The 20,598-nt window shown below is 39.7% G+C and overlaps 1 protein-coding gene across 3 annotated transcripts in view; it reads left to right on the top strand.

Annotated features, from left to right (window-relative positions):
- RIPK1 (receptor (TNFRSF)-interacting serine-threonine kinase 1) overlaps positions 1–19,748 on the top strand; it is a 28,428-nt gene extending 8,680 nt beyond the window's left edge. For 2 of the 3 annotated variants that reach the window (XM_008589008.1, XM_008589007.1), the window contains exons 6-10: positions 5,792–5,868; positions 9,916–10,006; positions 10,916–11,485; positions 15,765–15,914; positions 17,628–19,748. In XM_008589008.1, coding sequence (XP_008587230.1) covers positions 5,792–5,868; positions 9,916–10,006; positions 10,916–11,485; positions 15,765–15,914; positions 17,628–17,914 — 1,175 coding nt within the window. In that variant the 3' untranslated portion in view covers positions 17,915–19,748. The remainder of the gene's footprint in view (positions 1–5,791; positions 5,869–9,915; positions 10,007–10,915; positions 11,486–15,764; positions 15,915–17,627) is intronic. The other variant, XR_551715.1, reaches the window with a different exon arrangement.
- Positions 19,749–20,598: the final 850 nt, after the last annotated feature.

The following is a 20,598-nucleotide window of genomic DNA, read 5'->3' as shown; positions in this document are numbered from 1 at the left end:
CGGTACGGGCGCGACACTGAGGGTTGCGATCCATTGCCGGACACACACACACAAAAAAAGAATGTATCCTATGTGATTAGTTTTCTAGTAAGATGTTGTCAGTAACTTGGTTTGAGTCTTGAGAAAAGTGAGTTTCATTTTACTTGTGATTTCAAACTGGTTTTCTAGATTTCAAACATCTTGTTCAACAGAAAGATATTATTTCTCTCAAAAGCATGAAGGCGTATGAGACCTTGTTTCTCTTTTTTTTCATAGCTAATGTTTTCTATTGTGTTAAAATATACGTAATATCAAACTTAACATCTTAACCATTTTTAAGTGTACAGTTCAGTGGTATTAAGTACATTCACATTGTTTTGCAACTATCACCACTATCCATCTCTATAACTTTTTATCTTTCAAAATTGAAACTCTGTAACCACGAAACACTAACTCCCTATTCCCCCCTCCTCCCAGCCTCTGGTAACCACCATTCTACTTTCTGTTTCTGTGAATTTACCTATTCTAGGTACCTCATAAAAGTGGAAGTGTACAGTATTTGTCGTTTTGTGTCTGGTATATTTCACTTAGCACAGTGTTTTCAGAGTTCATCCATTTTGTAGCATGTGTCAGAATTTCCTTCCTTCTTATGGCTGAATAATATTCCGTTGTATGTATCCACCACATTTTGTTTATCCATCCATCTGTGGACACCTGGTTTGCTTCCGCCAGACTTCTTGATTCTTAGCTTCTTTGACCATTTTTCCCTCCCCTCATTTAGCTGACATGCTTAGAAATGTGTCTTGTCATTTAGTTTGGCCTTGTAAAAGAGGGAGCAAGAGAGGGACATGGGTCTTTGCCACATCCTCAGGCCTCTTCCCACTCCCCGATATTACCTAGGATCTTGTGGAGTGGGGCAAAGGAAAGAAGTAAATCAGGTGAGGAAAAAAGATATAGTAGGCAGGGACTAAGGAGCCTACAAAGAATTTTGCCCTCATATTTCTGCTATGACAAAACAGAATTAAAGCCCTGCCCACCTCTACCACCAAAGTATTAGAGGAGCACTTTGATCTAGTAGCCCATTTTCTTGTGCGCTCAATCAGCCTTAACCTTCTCCTGGCTTGCTTTATTCTCTTCTCCATGTCTTTTTCACTTTTAAAAATTAAAAGTCCTTATTTTGAGGTAGTTATAAAGTCATATGCAGTTATAAGAAATACTACGAAAAGACCCAATGTACCCTTTGTTCACTTTCCCCCAAAGGTAACTTCTGGCAAAACTGTAGACAATATCACAACCAGGAGATGGACATTGACATAGTCAGATACAGAGCATTTCCATCAGTGTGTGGCACCCTGTGTAGCCACACACACTTCCCTCCTGTCCCCACTCCCTCTTTCACCTTGGGCAACCGCTAATCTCTTCTCCATTTTTGTAATATTTTCATTTCAAGAATTTTACATAAATCTCAATTACTTTTTTGTTGCTGGCGGTGTTGAGTTTTTATTTGGTGATTTTCTGTCTAGTTGTTCTTTCAGTTGTTGAAAGAGGGACGTTCAAGTCTCTAGCTATAATTGTGAATTTTTCTATTTCTGCTTTTAGTCCTCTCATCTTTTTCTTTACACATTTTGCATCTATTGTTTGGTGCATGCACTTTTCAGATTGCTATGTCTTCTTGGTGGATTGATTATATAAATCTAAATATATAATTATATAAATGTTTCTTTCTGTGTCTGGCAATTTTCTTTGTTACAAAGTCTACTTTATTGAATATTAATACAGCCAAACTGGTTTTCTTTGATTAATGTTTACAGATATATATTTTCCCATCTTTTTACTTTAAGCTGCCTATATCATTATATGTACAGTGAGTTTCTTGTGACAGCATACAGTTGGGTCATGTTTTTAAATCTCATCTGCCAGTCTCTGTCTTTTAATTGGTGATTTTAAGCCATTTACATTTAATGTAATTATTATATACAGGGTATATTAGAGTCCTCATCTGCCATTTTATTTTGTTTTCTGTTTGTTTCTGTTTTCTGCTTTTCACTTCTCTGTTTCCTTTTTCCTGCCTTCCTGTAGGTTCTTGAACATTTTTGAGAATTCTGTTTTGATTCATCTGTACTGTTTTTGAGTGTATCTCTTTGTTTAGTTTTTTTAAATGGATACTCTAGGTGTTCCATTATCTATACGTAATTTACCAAAGTCTACTGATGTCATCATTTTACCAGTTTGAGTGAAGTGTAGAAATCTTACCTTTCTTTACTTCCCCTTACTATGTTCTGTATATGATTGCCTTAAATATTTCCTCTATATACATTTTAGAACACATCAGACAATGTTACAGTTTTGCTTCAACTATCATAGTTTAGAAAACTCAAGAGCAGAAAGAATGCCTATTGTATATACCCATGTTTTTTATTACTGTGTTGTCATGTCTTTTCTGATACCAAATGTGTCACCATCTAGGTGTCCTAAAATCCAATTCCATTCTGACACTAACTACCCAGAGTTATCAACAGACTCTGCAGGGTTAAGGGCTGAGTCCCATAAGACTGTCCCCACTTCAGACACCAGCTGCAAATAGGGTACCCAGGCTACTCACACTTCTGCCCAGCTGACTACAAATTTGGGTATTCCCACAACCCCCCCTCAGGTTTGGTAGTTCATTAGAGAGACTCTCAGAACTCAGGAAAACATTTTATTTGCATTTATCCATTTTTTATAATGGACAAAACTCGGAAACAGCCTAATGGAAGAGATGCATAAATCAAGGTATGAGAAGTGGTACGTGTGCAATATGCCATGCCCTCTCCAGGCACGCCACCTTCTTAGCACTTCTGTGTGTTCTCCAATGCCGAAGTTCTCTAAACCCCACCATTGAGGAGTTTTTATGGAAGCTTTGTTACGAAGACGTGATTGATTAAATCATTGATCATTGGTGATTGAACTTAATCTTTGGTCCCTCTCTACTCCCTGGAGGTCAAGGGGTGATGCTGAAAGTTTCAACCCTCTAATCATGGCTTGGTCTCTTTGGTGACCAGCCCCTATTCTAAAGCTGTCTCATTCTCTCTCCCCAAAGACACTCCTGTCACCAAGGACATTCCAAGGATTTTAGGAGCTTCCTGCCATGAACCAAAACAGGAACAAAGACTAAATATTTATTTTTTATTATACCATACATGTTCTTTCTTCCTGATTTTCTAAGGTGTCTTCTACTATTGTTTCCTTTCTGTTTAGAGAACTATCTTTAGGCATTGTTTTAGTATGTCTGATGTCAACAAATTCTCTTAAGTTTTTCTCTGAGAATATCTTGGTCTCTCCTTAATTTCTAAGGGATATTTTTCCTGGTTGTAGGATTCTGGATTGACAGTTCTTTTTTTTTTTTTTCAGCACTTGAAAAATATTGTGCTACTTTCTTCAGGCCTCCATGGTTCGATCGAGAAATTCTCTGTCATTCTAATTGTTCTTTTCCCCCTTATAGGTAAGGTGTTATTTTTCTCTAGCTGCTTTTAAGGTTTATTTTCTTGTCTTTATTTTTCAGAGGTTTGGTTATTATTTGTCTTGGTGTGGATTTCTTTTGGTTTATTCTGTTTGGGTTTTACTAAGCTTCTTGAATTTGTAGGTTAAAGTCTCTTGTCATATTTGTGAAGTTTTCAGCCATTATTTCTGAGTATTTTCAGCTCCATACTTGTTTTCCTCTCCTTCTGGAACTCTGATAACATAAATACTAGATATTTTGTTACAGTCCCACAGATCCCTGAGGCTTTGTACATTCTTTTTCTCAGTTAATTTTCTCTCATTCAGATTGGGTAATTTCCATTATTCTGTCTTCCAGTTCATTCATTTTTCTTGTTCCCCTCCGTTCTGCTCCTAAGCCTGTTTACAGAGCTTTTTACTTTTGTTATTGTATTTTTCAGCTCTAAAATTTATATTCTCTTTCTTTGCTGAGACTTTGTTTTTTCATTTGTTTCAGGCAGGTTTGTAACTCATTGAACCATTTTTATCATGGTTGTTTTAAAATCTTTGACAGGTAATTCTAACATCTCTGTCATCTCGGTTGACATCTGTTGATTGTCTTTTTTCATTCAATTTGGGATCTCTCCAGTTCTTAGTATAATGAGTGATTTTTCTACTGAAACTTATCCATTTTCTTCCTATGTTATAAGATTCCAGATCTTCTTTCAGCCTTCTCTTTTTTATTTTTTTTTCCTTTTTGTCTTTTTTCATGACCGGCAACAGATCGCAACCCTCAGTGTCGCGCCTGTACCAGACCGGGACTAGCAACGGGATCGCAATCCTCAGTGTTGCGCCCGCACCTCGCTCAGCCAGTGAGCGGCTGGTCTGTATGTGGGATCCGATAGCAACGGGATCGCAATCCTCAGTGTTGTGCCCGCACCTCGCTCAGCCAGTGAGCGGCTGGTCTGTATGTGGGATCCGAACCCTCAGCGGGAGCGCCGCCGTGCTCCCAAGCGGCGCACTGTAGCAGTGTGCCACCGGGCCGGCCCTTTCAGCCTTCTCTTTTAGCTGAACTTTTCTTATATTGCTCTGGCAAGGAAAAGGTGGTCACTACCTTGTTAGTGCCTGGTGGAGGTAGAAGTCCAAGTTCTCCACTTGACTCCCATCAACACCCAAGGTGGAGGGACTCCTCTTTACAACTGGTGAGGGGTGGGAGTTCTAACAGAGACCACGTGGTCTCCACTGACATTGAGATGAAGGTGTGTTTCATTTCACTGGACAATGGTGAAAGTCCTGCCTCTCCACTAGGCCTCCTCTCACACTTCTCCAGTGGGGTGGAAAGGAATTTCTTGTTACTGCCATTTGGGGTACAAATCCAGGCTTCCCTTGTGGTCTACTGATACCCTTGTGGTCTGCAGATGGAGGGGTTCATTATCAGCTGGTAGGCAGGAAAGTTCTGTCTTCCTGTTTGGCCCTCTTTGACATCACTCTGGTGGGGGTGTTGGGGCACTTTGTTACTGTCTCATGAGGTTGGGAGTCTAGTTCTCCGCTTGGCCTTAGCTGGTGTGAGTGGAGGTGGAGCCACAGTCTTTTTCTGTGGTGCTTGCCTAGAGTAGAGTGGTTACTGACTGAAGGTTTTCTGTCATGGTAGGATGCCCCTTGCTTAGTCCTCTGGCTAAAAAGAGAAAACTTTTGTTGGCGCTCTTTCTGTCTGGGTGCATTGATGATTCTTGGTTGCCAGCTTTTCAGCACCAAGTCTGGGATATATGAGGCAAAGAGAAAATCTAAAAAACTCACTGCTGTGTGCTTCCTCAGATCCCAGGGTCCCCAGCTGGTCTGCCTTCCTGTTTCCTCCTTTTCTGGTTGCCATATGCTTGTTTTATAAATAACATCTAGGGCTTTTTGTTGTACTTAACAGGAAGGATAAGGAAAAGTATGTCCACTCCATCTTTCTAGAACTGGAGGTTTGAATTTTCTTTTAAGGCTAGCAGCTATAACCCTTTATAACAAATCCTTACTCTGAGTATCCCATCCAGTAATAAATTTGATGCCAGAAGAATGGAAACATGGAGTTCACCCATCCTTGTTCACTTGGAGATTAACTTACATCAGGCAGGGCTTTGTACTACAGCCAGAGAAATTACATGCTATTAGGAAAGAGCCCTAGGTTTCCAGTGTTATCCTGTCCCTTGCTCTGTATTCCTGATTATTAGTCTTGTTAGTCACTTCATGGAGCTTAATTTTTTATTTTACTGCTTTGCCCATATATTAAGGTAAGTAATTCAAATATTTGCTAATATTTAAATTTTATTTTAGAAAATACTTAAGAAATTTATGGTACTATTTTTTTATATAGGCATTGAAGAAGAATTTATGCCTTTTTATTTAAGTCAATTAAATGAAAATGTAGAGGAAGATGTGAAGAGTTTAAAGGTAGGTAATACAGCAGATGCTCAGAATGTTAATATACCATAACATGTATTATCAATCATGAGAACTAAAGCAATATAATTTGTTACTGAGATTTAAGGTGAGGTAACTTGGTGAACACATAAAACAAAATTATCGATTGTTTGCAGATATTATCACATTGGCATACCGTACCCAGTCCCCCATCAAAACTCATGAAATGAGAGTAAATATATATAGCAATATGAAAACAAAAGCACAGTGTCACTGAAAAGGAATGGGAAGTATCATAAGAAGATCAGTCATTTTGACGAATTCTTGAAAAATAGAAAAACAACAGAATTATATCTTCTGAGATAAATAACAGGAAAAAAATGCTAACTGGAAATATAATTCTGAGAAAGAATTACTGGAGGAGCAAGTCTTGGGTCAGTGTATGGAAGTAACAGCATGATCACCTTGACTATGGAAATTAACAGCATGGACATTTACAGGGAGAGTTTTGGGGAGCCACATTTCTGCTATCTAAGAAAGTTGGCTCCTCTACCTTCTTGCCTTGTGCTAAGCAATAGATGGCAGCCTGAGGCAAGCAGTAAGTTTGATGTCTGGGGTCAGAGAGGTATGTCAAAGCTGAGTTACCAACTAACCAACTAAGAGGAACAGAGACCTCCTCCATGTACACACTCAAGAATCAAGCTACTGCCATAACTATTTCAGCAACGTACCCTCATAATCATGAAAAGGTGACTACAATAAGTAAAACAGTCAAGCAAACCGAGATTTTAAAATACAAAAAAGAAAAAAATCAGATAGTCAATAATTGCCAGACTTTTGAGAGATCAGAACTATTTTATAATGACAAAAGTTTCAGTTCACCAGGAAAATATAACAACTTTAAATATGGTTATACCTTTAATAACATAGCCTCAAAATATACAAAGCAAAAATTGACAGAGCTCCAAGAGGAATAGACAAATCTACAGTCATAGTTGGAGATTTTAATACAAATCTCTCTTTAATTGACAAAACAAAGAGACAAAAAACAAAACCATAAGGATATAAGAGATTTGAAGAATATGATTAACACGCTTGATCTCATGGAAACGTAAAACACTGCACCTGATAACTACAAAATACCTACTTTAAAGGCTTTTCAAGAACATACAGACCATTTTCAAAAATTGACCATGTACTGGGAAATAAAGCAAGTCTCAACTAGTTTAAAAGGATTATAATCATATAAAGCATGTTCTCCGACTATATTTCAGTTATACTAGAAATTAATAAAAAGATATAATTAGAAAATCCCGTGTGGTTAGAAGTTAAGAAATACACTTTTTTTTTTTTTTTAAAATGGCTGGCCACTATGGGGATTGAAACCCTTGACCTTGGTGTGAAAACACTACACTTTCACCAACTGAGCTAACTAGTCAGCCTGAGAAATAGACTTTTAAATACCACTGGGTCAAAAAAAGAAATCACAATGGATTTGAACTGATGGCTAACAAAAACACTACCTTTTAAAAATTGTAAAATGAACTTTAAAAGGAGTATTTAGAAGTATAGTCTTAAATATATGTATTAGAAAAGAAGAAACACTGCAAATTAATTAGCCAAGTAATTATTTGAAGAAGATAGCAAAATAAATCTAGAGAAAAATAGGAAGAAGTCAATATAAGTGAAAAAGCATAAACTAGTGACATAGAAAAGAGCTAATAGAGGGTCAAAAAAGCTAAATGTTGATTCTAATTAACATTCTAAATTGACTAATTAAGACTAATTAAGACTGATCAAGAAAAATAGAGACAAGATTGAAATAATGAATAAGGAGGCATCACTACAGGGCGTACAAACATCAAGTGGTACTAAGAGGATGTTATGAACAACTTTTAGCTCATTTAAATTTTAAAATTTAGATAAAATGGACAAATTTCTAGGAAAAAAGTTTAACTTAGCAAAACTGACTCAAATAGAGATATAAAACCTGAATATTCCTGTAACTATTAAAAGAGATTGAATCAGGGATCAAAAATTTTCCTACAGGAAAAAAAATTTTAAAAACCTAAAACCAGATACCTTCATCAGTGATTTCTACCAAATATTCAATGAAGAAATTATTTCAATCTTATATGAATTTGTCCAGATAATCGAGAAGAGAAAACTCTCTCAAACTTATTTTATGCTAGCATAACATTGATTTTCAAACCTGAAAACGAAGGTACAAGAAAGGAAAATTACAGGCCAATCTCACTTAATAGTATGGATGCAGAAATTCTAAATAAAATATAAACTGAATCCATCAATGGACTAAAACCAAGTTGGATCTATTCTAAGAATGCAAAGTTAGTTTAACTTTAGGAAAATCTGTCATTTAAATTCATTACATTATCTTAACAAAGGAGGAAAAAGTGTCTTTTCAGTAGATGCAAAAAAATCAGTTGATAAAATGCAGTATTTATTCATGATTAAAAATACTACCAACCCAGAAAAGAGAAACTTTTTATCTGATAATAAGGTTTCTTGAAACAGCCATAGCAAACATTACACTTATGAGAAAAATGTTAACAGCTTTTCTTTGAGATAAGATGCAAGACAAGCATGCTCACCACCACCATTTCTGGCCAGCATGGTACTGGAGACCCTAACTATTTCAGTAGAGGAAGAGAAAGAAAGAAGACAGGAAGGATTGGAAAAGAAGAAACAAAACTGTCATTATTTGGAAGTGATAAGATATGCACATAGAAAACTCAAAAGAATATTTTTGATCAATAATAATGTTTATCCAGTTACAAAATCAACATATAAAAATCTATTATATCTTGTGTATCTTCCACAAATAGCAAATGAAAGTTTTAAGAAGATATCATTTAGAAAAGCATAAAAATTAATTGGTAGCAATAAATCTTACAAAAGATAAGTAATTTTGAAAGTGTAAATAAACCTTTATTAATAGACATAAAGCAACACTTAAAAATAAATGAAGAAATATACCATTTTTTTTCAGTTAATATTTTTTATTGAACTCTGTAGATATAATCATGCCAGTATAAAAAATATATATACTTAACATTTTTTAATTAAATAAATACTATAGATCAAGAAACAAATAGGTAATGGATTAATACTTCTTAAGTACATTATTGTATTTTTTGAGAAAATATCTTCTTTGGAGAAAAAAAATATTTTTTTTTGGCAGCTGTTCAGTACAGGGATCTGTACCCTTGACCTTTGTGTTAAAATACCACACTCTAACCAATTGAGTAACCACCCAGCCCTGGAGAAATTTCTATTCAAGTCCTTGCCCATTTTTGAACTGGGGTTTTTTGTTGTTGTTGTTTAGTTGTAGGAGTTCTTTATATATTCTGTATAGTCATTCCTTATCAGGTATATATGATTTGCAAATGTTTCTTCCCGTTCTGTGGGTTGTCTTTTTACTTTCTTGGGTAGTGTTCTTTAATGCACAGAAGGTTTTAATTTTGATGTAGTCCAGTTTATCTATTTTTACTTTTGTTGCCTGTGCTTTTGGTGTCATATTTACGAAATCATTGCTAAGACCAATGTCATGAAGCTTTTTCCTTATATTTTCTTCTAAAAGTTTTAGCTCTTAAGTTTAGGTCTTTGATCCATTTTAAGTTGATTTTTGTATATGGTTATAAGGTAAGGATTTAACTTTATTATTTTGTAATTGTATATCCAGTTTTTCCCATTGAATGGCCTTGACAACTTTGTCTAAAATCAATTGACCATATATGGGAGGGTTTATTTCTGGGTTCTCTGTCCTGTTCCATTGATGTGTCTGTCTTTATGCCAGTACCACACTGTTTTGATTACTGTAGCTTTGTAGTAAGTTTTGAAATCAGGAAGTGTGATTCTCCCAACTTTTTTGTTCACCTTTTTCAAGATTGTTTTGGCTATTTGGGAAAAATGTGTTTGTTTGATTTTTAATATTTACTAGTAAGATCTGCGTGAAATTTCTACCTTTTGAAAATATTTATTCTTCTCATAAAAATATCCTAGGACTGAATATTTTCTGCTGTTTACTAAAATGTGTATTTATGCTCTTAAAAATAGAAAGAGTATCCGGACCAAGATGCAGTCGTGAAGAGAATGCAGTCTCTCCAAATGGATTGCGTGGCATCACCTCCAAGCAGGTCAAATTCAGGTAACTTACACCTTGGTCGAAATCTATTTATGAATTTATTTGTTTGCTCTTTCATTCCATCTACTCTCTAAATACTATTCAAGACCATATGGGAAACAGAAGAAACTATAAAATTATATATTATTATAATATATTCCTGCCTTAAAGGAGTTTATAATAGTATTTGGGAGTCAAATTACATGTGTTTGAAATACTAAGCATCAGTATGCTCACCAAAATCATAGACTGTCCTGAAAATAAGAGGTCTAATATATCTGATAAGGAGAAAGTGACAGTTCAGGAAAAAGGGGACATACATGGGAGCAAAGTCCTTGAGAAGGTCGGAGGTGACTAGATCTGGAGCACAAGCAGAGAGGCGTCTCTCAGATTCAAGCAGAATACTTTTTTCATTATAATAAAAGGAAAGGCAGAGTATAGGATATTGAAGCCACTTATTAGCTGTCTGACCTGGGGCAAATTAACCCATTCTAAACCTCATCCGTCAAATTATGATAGTAGTTGCTCCTGTGCTTATAGGGCTTTTGAAGAATGAAAGAACCCATGGGAAGTGCTAGCACAGAGCTAGCACAGAGCTGTTGCTGTTCTTACTTTCCACCCCAAATTGCTCCAAGGAAACAACCACCTTCTCTGCTCCAACCCAAGTCCCTTTCTTCTTTGGTCATTCCTGTGAAACCCACTTTTCTGGCTTGTTATAATTTCTCTAGTGCTCTCTTGCTGTCAGCCAGGAGCTCCCACTTATTATCCATAAAAGTTGTAGGAAGAGGACCACCTAGTAAATGCTTTTAGATTGTCCCTTACTTGTTTTTGCTGTGTTACTCTGATAATCACAGATTGGTGCTGGTGCTCAGGTTTTATTTTACTTTTCAATGTTTCATGAAACCCATTCCAATGTTGATCATTTCTCCACAGCCACAGAACAGCCAAGCTCACTGCACAGTTCCCAGGGACTTGGGATGGGTCCCGTGGAGGAGTCCTGGTTTTCTCCCTCCCTAGAGCACCAGCAAGAAGAGAGTGAGCCCATCCTGCAGAATAAACTCCAGGAGGAAGCCAACTACCATCTTTTTGGCAGCCGCATGGACAGGCAGATGAAACAGCAGCCCAGTCAAAATGTGGCTTATTACAGAGAGGAGGAAAGGAGGCGAAGGGTCTCCCATGACCCTTTTGCCCAGCAGAGACCTTGTGAGAATGTTCAGAATGCAGGGGTAAAAGGCCTTGCCTATCCCAGCGCAGCCAGTCATGGTGGTACACTACAGCAGCCAGCGGGGCTGACCAGCCAGCCCCAAGTGCCATACTGGAACAATGGGTTATATGGTCCGTATGGTTTTGGAACAAGACCAGTGGATCCAGGAGCAGCAGGTTCAAGAGGTTGGTATGGGTCAAGTCCAAGCCATGTGCCTAGTCTGTATAAAACTCCAGTGCCCGAGACCAACCTAGTGGGGAACATGCCCACCTTCCAATTCAGCTCCATGTCACCAACAGGTGAGCAGATCTTTAATAGTCACAATCTTACCTTTTTTTATTTTTCAAAAAATAGAGCAGCCATTAGCTCTGTCGTAGTCTGCACACTATGATGAGGACAAAGGGCAACTTCTGAGACTTCATCTGCCAGGTGTCACTTGCCACCGTGGAATGGTCTCTGTCAGATCACTCGGTCTGGGATATTTCAGTTTGGGTCTATGATTCGTCACAACCGCCCACAGGTGTTGGGCAGCAGGTCCTTATCAGTGGTAGGCATCTTCTGCTCTAACCTGAATTGCATAATAGTCCCATTATACCCAGTCTCTAATAAATGGGAAGATATCTATTTATATTCTTTTATCTTGCTGGCTGTTTTCTGAAGGTGAAAGATAAGTATTGGGTATTTTAAAATTTTCTTTAAATTCCCATATCTCTGTTAGGTGAGTAAAAGATAGTTGATAGTAGTTACTGACTGTCTAGAGTGGATGTGATTTAATTTAATATCCAGCATCAGTCTCAAATAATACTTACCAACACCATCTCAACTACTTGAATGACCTCTGTCAATGATACCCATACTTGTGTCATGGAAATCTTGAAGTCAGCTTAGGGAGACGCTTTGAGAACCATACAGCTTAGTCACATTTTCTTTCAAAAGGCCAAATTCTCCAAAAACTTCCTGTGGAAACATTCTGGATTTTTTCCACAGGTTTTATTATAAGATCTATGGTATGTGAAATATTGGATTAGGCATTAAGCAGAATGCAAGTCATACATAATCGTCTGAGTGAAAATGTCCTTTGTTTCCTTTGTGCCTGGGAATAAAATTTTTCATTAGTGTTGCTATATCATTTTATTCATTGATGATTAATTCAATAAATGTTTTTGTTGTACTTCCGACTTTGTGCCAGGCAGTTTTCTAGGCCCTGGAGATAAAGCAGTTAACAAACAGCCTGAGTCTCTTTCCTCATGGAGTGTAAATCCTGGTAGACAGAAGACAGACCATAAACCAATTTTTATTGCATCATTTTTGATCCTTTCTCTACATGAGTAACCCAAGCACACTGACTTGGTACCAGAAATCTGTTCTCACTCCCTCTGGTACCTGGTGACAGATATACAGGGATCCAGACCCTTAATGATTCAGAGATGCTCTCAGTGGTGAAGGGGGGACTTGAATCTACAATAACTAATGGAATTTTATCTGTGTTTCTGTCCCTAAAGATGATCCTGCAAAGTACTGAGTTAGTAAATGAACGAGTTGAGCTTATCATTGCAAATTTAACTGATTTTTTGGCTTGCTTTTATCATAAAATAACCCAAACTTTGCACCAAATGTGAGTTTTCTAGTGTCCCATGCCATATAAGAAATGTGCGTCTAAACCAGTAAGAACAAAAGGAAAATAAATACTTCTTCATTTTGATGAAATAGCTCCAGATTCCATTCCTTTTTATTTAGTGTACATCTTTAGGTGAGGTTAGAAAAGGAAAGCTCATTGGACTGAGTTTAGAGACCTCAGTTCTAGTCCTATTTGTGCAACTCATGATCTGCATGTCTCTGGGCAAGTCATTTTGCCTCTCCACAGTTCATCATCCTCAATTATAAATGAAAATGTTACATCTGAAAGCTCACACATTGCTAGCTCTCATGTGTCTAATATTACATTGGTTTCACCATTGTACAACTTTAGTGGGTTTTCTAGTGGCCAGATTTGGGCAGGAAGGCAGCTGAAAGCACTGATTAAAAAACACAGGCTTCTAGGGCTGGCTGGTTAGCTCAGTTGGTTAGAACACCAAAGTCAAGGGTTCAGATCACTGTAGCAGCCAGCTGTCAAAACAAACAAAGAAAAACACGCAAGCTTCTGGATAGGAGAGGTGCAGGGTAGAATCCTGGCACTGAGTCACGTGCTCTCTTACAACCTCTGTGTTAGTGAGTGTTAACACAGGCTGTTAGTTAATGCAGAGAGTGTCAGTGTAAACTGGAGATGGTGAGCTATGAGGATTGAATGGGGTAAGGCAGTTTAGCATTGTGCCTGAGAATGCTGATGTTATCGCTATCATTACTATTACTAATAAAGACCGTTTACAAAATACAAAACCTTTAGAGCTGGAAGCCATCTTACAGACTATAGCCAGGGATTCTTTCCTAGGATCCCAAAGACCTCAGTTTCAGCAAATCATGAACCACCCAGAATTATACACAGATCTGAGTGTGTGCACTGTACATTTCTCACATCTTTCGGTAGAGAGGACCCTAGTTTCCTTGGCTTCAATAGAGAAAATGCGACAAAGCAAGAGAGGTGTCCGGTCCAGCTGGGCTGCCTACTTTAGGGCCAGGTGTGCTGACTGATGTACCTAGAGCTAAATTTCATTTACCTCCCTCCTCAGAGCTGTCTTCTCTTCCATCTTCTTTCTCCTCCAAAGATGCGCTAAATGCTCTTTAGTAACAGTACTAATGTTTGACAAGTTCAACTCAGCATGAATGTCACTGAGCACCAAGTCCTGGGCTGGGGAGTAACAGGAATACAAAAATGGGTATTTTTGTGCTGTGACATGTCCTGACCCGCGGGAATTGGGAGTCTGTCTATGGAACCTGGAAGGGGGAGTGGGTAGGACAAGAGACGCAAAGGAAGGGAGCAAGACAGAAGTCTGATCAAGCCCCGTTTAATGAGGGAAATAAGCTCCTTTTATAGAAACTCACAGGTGCAAGAGAACAAAAAACAATGGGTGGGGCTGGAGGTCATGAAGAGTTCTTGTGTAACCATCTTTTCTCGGGCGCTGTTACCATCAGTTCTTGACAGCGTAGCTTAGGTCAAAATGTCGTGGTTAGGCAAAACAATCACAGCATGCTGCCCTCCCAGGAAGGGTTGCAGCATCAGCTCTTTCCGTGCTCTTGGCCACTGCTACTTCAGCAGTCTGTCCCATTTGGCTCCTTAGCTTAGGGGGTCATCATGAGGACACCCAGTTCCCCACAGTGACACAGAACAGCCGAGGGCAGAGTGCTGAGTCCAGGATTATGGTGCAGGCTGATGGAAGGAGGTAGAATCCGAGCTGGGCCTGTGTTAGACACTGGCCAGTAGGGAGAACAAGTGGGGAGAATGACGTCCAGGCAGAGGGATGAAGAAAGGCAGGATCATCATATGAGTGGATCAGTGGGAAAGCTGGTGGCAGAGTCTCTACACTGGAGACTCGAGGCAGGAGAGAGAGAACGGAAGATCGGAGGGAGGCCCGGCAAAGCCATAGCTGGCTTTGCATGCTGGACTGACGGGTTTGGGTTTATTGCATAGAGGTGAGGTCCCTTAGCAGATGTTTGGGGAGTAGGATCCTGCTAGGAAGTGGAGCTGAGCCTTAGTGTGTTCTTCATCCACTGCCACTGCTGACTTGGTGGCAGCCATGTTTTTTAAAATTATGGTAAAATACACATAATATAAATTGACCATTTTAACCATTTTTATGTGTGCTACATTCACATTGTTGTGCAACCATCACCACTGTCCATCTTCAGAACTTTTCTATCTTCTGAAACTCTGTATATTTATTAGACACTAATTCCCCATTCCCTCTCCCCCTGGTCCCTGGCAACCCCCATTCTACTTCTGTCTGTGTGAATCTGATGACTCTAGGAACCTCACATACGTGGACTCACACAGTATCTGTCCTTTCGTGTCTAGCTTATTTCACTTAGTATAATGTCCTCAAAGTTCATTCATGTGTTGCATGTGTCAGAATTTTATTCTTTTTAAGGCTGAATAATATTTCATTGTATGGATGCACATTTTGTTTATCCATTTATTATTGATGGACATTTGGTTTCCGTCAATATTAATGAACATTTGGGTAGCTTCCACCTTTTGGCTATTGTGAATAATGCTGCTATGAACATTGGTGTACAAATATTTTTTTATGACCCTGCTTTCAGTTCTTTTGAATCTATACCCAGAAGTGGGATTGCTGAATCATATGGTAATTCTATTTTTAATTTTCGGAGGAACCTCCGTACTGTTTTTCACAGTGACTATACCATTTTACATTCCCACCAGTAGTGCATGAGGATTCCATCTTCTCCACATCCTCAAGAACACTTGTTATTTTCTATTTTGTTTTTTGTTTTTAACAGTATACATCCTAATGGGTGTGAGGTGGTTTAGCCATATTTTAAAGAAGAAAACTTTAAAGGATGGAATAGGATAAATTAATTTAACTTAAACATTTGGAATAAAGCCCTGCTCTTTTACCATGCTGTACTTTTTCTCTTGCTCTTGATCTAGATGTACTTACCTGTGTGTTTCTCTCTAATCAGAAGAGTCTATAAATTGTACCATATACAACAGCACTGGTGTTCAGGTTGGAGCCTATAATTATATGGAGATTGGAGGAATGAGTTCACCACTACAAGACAACGCATGCATGCACTTGAAGGAAGAGCCAGCCAAGTACCAAGATATCTTTGGTAAGATGCCTTGAAGTACCCAGTGTCTAGCAACCTTGAACTTTCTTACTTGTTGGGATCTTAAAATTTCTCGATTCTTCTCCCCCAAAAGTTGTCCCATGTTTCATCTGTAAAATGTCTCTGCAATTTTCATATAATTCCTTTGTAGTTTATTTATTTTTAATATAGGGATAATCACAGTATCTAATTCATGGTTTTGTTGTGAAAATTAAATGAGTAAAGTGCTGTAAAGAACTTATAAGAGTGTTAAAATTTCATCATCATCATCAGTATTACCACTCAGACCTGGGAGAAACAGCTCCTTCAGGTCCTCATCAAAGGGGATTCTGTAAAAGGTAAAAGACTATGCCCTCAACAGCACTTCTGTAATAAAAACGAGAGAGCTGTCTCTTACAGGGTTCCTCTTAAGAACAGGTTCATAACATTAGTCCTAAAGCACAAGTCTGGAAAAAACAGTCATAAGGCCAAAACAATGTGATTAAGAACCCAGCTTTCTGATTAACACTGGAATTGGCAGTATTTTTTTCTAAAAAGGGCCAGATAGTAAAATATATTAGGCTTTGCTGGCCCTAAGGTCTCTCTTGGAACTACTCAACTCTGTCCTTGTAGTGCAAAGGCATAGCCATAGACAGTAGGTGCATGAATGTGCATGGCTGTATTCCAATAAAACTTTATTTGCAAAAACAGGCAGGGGGCCATATTTGGCCCATAGGCCATAGTTTGCCAAACCTTGGTCTAACCCATTTGAAGGATAGTCTTTAAAATACCTAGCCAGAGGTGCTTAGCTTTTGAGGAACCAAGGGTTTCTAATGAAACCCAGGGTTCCTCTCCTAAAGAGGTACTGACAAAATTTGACAAATATCTTGGGAGGTTCTTGGACTGCTGATATCCAGTGGAGGCAAGAGAAGGTGCATTACAGTGAGCTGAGGAAAGAATAGGAGTTGAGGGGGGAAAACCAGATGTCTTTTTCCCTATATTCCGTTTACTGAGGTAGGATGAGGATCAAGGGATATGGTTGGTTTGTTGTGGTGGTTTTATATTTTTATTTGTTTCCTTTTACTAATTATGTTTATGAAGGGCTAATGGGAAGGAACCAATAGAAAGAGGTTATGGCTATAGGAGTAGAGGGGACAGCAGTTGGGGGGGTGTAAGGGTAAAGATGGGTCTGAAAATGGGCCTTGAAGAGTGCAGATACCTCATCCCTTGAAAGACAGGGGAAGGCATTGTAACCGAGTGAGTTCATGCTTAATTTCCTTGATTAAGTAACAGGAAAGTGAACTGCTGAGTGAGGGGGGTCACAAGTTGGGTAGCCTTGACTCTGGCCAGATGTGAGTGGAGAATGTCCAAAAGGAGCAAAAGTGGTGTTTTTTCTCTTTACATCCAGGAAGATCTCATAGAAACAGGGCCGCTGGCTAAGGTTGACAGAATACCCTAGTAGCCACATAGGGGTTTTGTCCACAAAGCCATCAGCTGTGGCTCGGGGCTGCACCTGCTGGGGGAAAGGAATGTCCTTTTCTGGTTAACACACAGACTCCGTATGGGCCAGCAGGCATGTCAGGCAGGCATCCCTGACAAGCCAACGACTGAGCAACAAGGAAGTTACTTTCTCACTGTCTCTGGTGTTCACTTTATTCAGGGTTTTCAGCAATTCAGGAAGCTGGAATTTTCAAATGGATTTTGGCTTCATATCTCCTTCTCTTCTCCATTTGGCAGATAATACCACTAGTTTGACCGATAAACACCTGGACCCCGTTAGGGACAATCTGGGAAGGCACTGGAAAAGCTGTGCTCGTAAGCTGGGATTCACTCAATCTCAGATTGATGAAATTGACCATGACTATGAGCGAGACGGACTAAATGAAAAGGTTTACCAGATGCTGCAAAAGTGGCTGATGAGGGAGGGCAACAAGGGGGCCACGGTGGGCAAGCTGGCCCATGCGCTGTTCCAGTGCTCCAGAATAGACCTTCTGCACCGCTTGATGCTCATCGCCCAGAACTAAGCCTGGAGGGCTTCGGCAACAAACTCTGCACTTAGTGGACAACCCACTGGACAACTTAGTGGACAACCCACTGGAAAGGGTGCTGCCTCAGAGTGTTCAGAATTCTGTCCTCACTGATATGGGTTGAGTGTCTGCATAAATATCATTTTCTGCATCTCTTAGCTGGAGAATGGGAAAAGAGATCTGTAACAGACACCCCACTTTCTAGAAAGTATAAGCAGAAAAGACCTCTTAATGGTCCTGCAACAATTAAAAAAAAAAAAAAAAAAACTAATTGGTTTTGAAAGGGAGAGAAGAGATATTTGATGATCATTTTCTTGTGGTTCATGCCATAACCTTCAGTAATGCTATTCATTCTGTTTCCTGGTTTCGTCTGAGTGAGAAAAACGAATTCAGAGAACATAAAATAAATCAACTTTCTTAATTTGTGATCTCTTCTCCACTTAGGCCCCTGTTATAACCCAAGTACAGTAAAATTCTTAAGTTCTGTTCAAATAGGTTTTTGTATCACAACCACAGTTCATCCCCAAACTACAGTGTCTGTTAACTTCAGTGATACTGTATCAGTTAATGCTGTATCAGTCATTAGAGGCTTTAAGAATTATATGTAGTCTCCACTGCATTATATTAAATTATAAGTTAATTTATAAATTAATTGAATTTATATTACCTGAAGGTATTTTAAGGTGTACCAAGGAGGGGAAAAATAGCGGTGTGGGGAAGACCCATCAGAATTTCCCAGACAGTTGTTGCAAAGAATCGCTACTAATTGTAACTACTACAAAAATTCTTGATTCATTTTTTAAATTTTTTCCCAGCATTCTGGTACTTCCACCCAGCCTGGGTGCCTCGAAGAGGGAACATATGTGCATGGGATATTGATCTCTTCACCCTTGGTATGACTGGAGCCTCAGGGCTGATCAGTCTTGAGCTGCTTCGTCAGTTTACCCCACTGTGCTGTAGAATATTTTCATTTTTTCTGTGTGCCATGAAGTAAAAAAGGACAGCTTCAGAGTCTGACAATTGTACCTCTAGCACTCAACCCTCCAAAGCCCACCTGAAGCCTAGGTGTGAATAGAGGAACTCGAAGAGCGCAAGACTGAAGCCAACCAGGCCATCCAGCATCTCTGCTGGTATTTTGCTAAACAGAGAGGATATGCCATTGTGTCTTGCTCTCCAAGAGGGAGAGAAAGGAGGATGACTGATGTCAATCTGGCTGTCAGGACAGATTCTGCTGTCTTGGGTTGATAACAGTCTTGGTTCTGATTCTGCATCCCCTCCTGCTCCAGCAGACATACTACACACATACCTCTGAAGTGGGGCTGCAAAGCAGGGTTTCTCACCCTCAGCACTATTGGCATTCGGGGCTGGGTAGTTCTTTGTTGTGGTAGCTGTCCTGTGTTTGTGGGATTCTTGGAAGCCTCTATTCACTAGATGCCAGTAGCAATGTTCCTGCCCTCTTCCCGCCTCCAGTTGTGACAAAAATGTCTCTAGACATTGACAAATGTTACTTGGAAAGGCAAGATTACCTGCATTGAGGACAGCGCGCTGTAATAACTCCATTCTATCCACACATGTCCAGGCTCACTACTTAACTGCCACCTGGCCTTGGGTCATGCAGACCAAAAGGAAAACTGGAAGAGGGAAAGGGCCCAGGCCTTGCTAGAGGGACCTGGATGATTTTGTTTCTAAATGTATTCTTTGTACCACCATCCTAATGGTATGCCAAATTCTCTTAAATTCCATAGAGGTTGAATGATCAATGTGAAGAGCCAAAAATGGAAGGTATTTTTAATGGACTTTTTTTACAATAAAATTTTATACCTGGAATATAGGCCATTGAAATGATGCATGTGTTTGTACAAATGGAACGGTTTGGGATTCTCCACTGTGACTCCACCGCATAGGTTGGCATTTGCTGTGTGCACCCCCTACACTCTCCTGCTTCTGGAGGAGAGAGGAAGCTGATGCTAAGAAAAAAGCTCCCATGGGCCGCCCCGGTGGCACACTGCTACAGTGCGCCGCTTAGGAGCGCGGTGGCGCTCCCGCCGAGGGCTCGGATCCCACATACAGACCGGTTCCCACTCACTGGCTGAGCGAGGTATAGGAGCAACACCGAAGGTTGCGGTCCCGTTGCCGGTCCCGGTCCAGTGCGGGCCCGACACTGAGGGTTGCGATCCGTTGCCGGACACGAGAAAAGACAAAAAGGAAAGAAAAAAGCTCCCAAAGGGTGCCGTTTGGCCCTAGGATGAGAGGCCTGCCACACTCTTCTTCCCACATGGCTCAGAGGCCTTTCCGAGACGCAGGAGACCCGGGAGGTAGATTTGCTCCTAGTCACGGACGCGCTCGTGAGGAGCACGGAGTAGGGTCCCAGAGTCGTTGCTCTGTCAGGACCCTCCACACCGTAGGGGCACGAGGACCATCATCTCTGCTGCCTCTTACAGAAGTCAGCCTGAGGATGTCTGTGACTCACTGTGAACTGTCATAGCACTGATAAGGCCTAAGGCCCGGGTCCCAAGTGCCCGAGTCTTCTCTTTGCCCATCTCCAACTTTAATGTGCAAATAATTACTTTGGGAACCTGTGAAAATTCAGAATCCCGGACCTCAGTCCCAGAAGTTCTGATGTAGGTGTGTGGAAATGCCCAGGAATCTGCCTTTTTCTCTTCTGCCCGCCTCCCATTTTA

The sequence above is a fragment of the Galeopterus variegatus genome, unplaced genomic scaffold (genome assembly GCF_000696425.1).
Source record: "Galeopterus variegatus unplaced genomic scaffold, G_variegatus-3.0.2 Scaffold5154, whole genome shotgun sequence".
Classification (NCBI taxonomy): Eukaryota; Metazoa; Chordata; class Mammalia; order Dermoptera; family Cynocephalidae; genus Galeopterus; species Galeopterus variegatus.
This window is presented reverse-complemented; position numbering and strand designations above follow the sequence as displayed.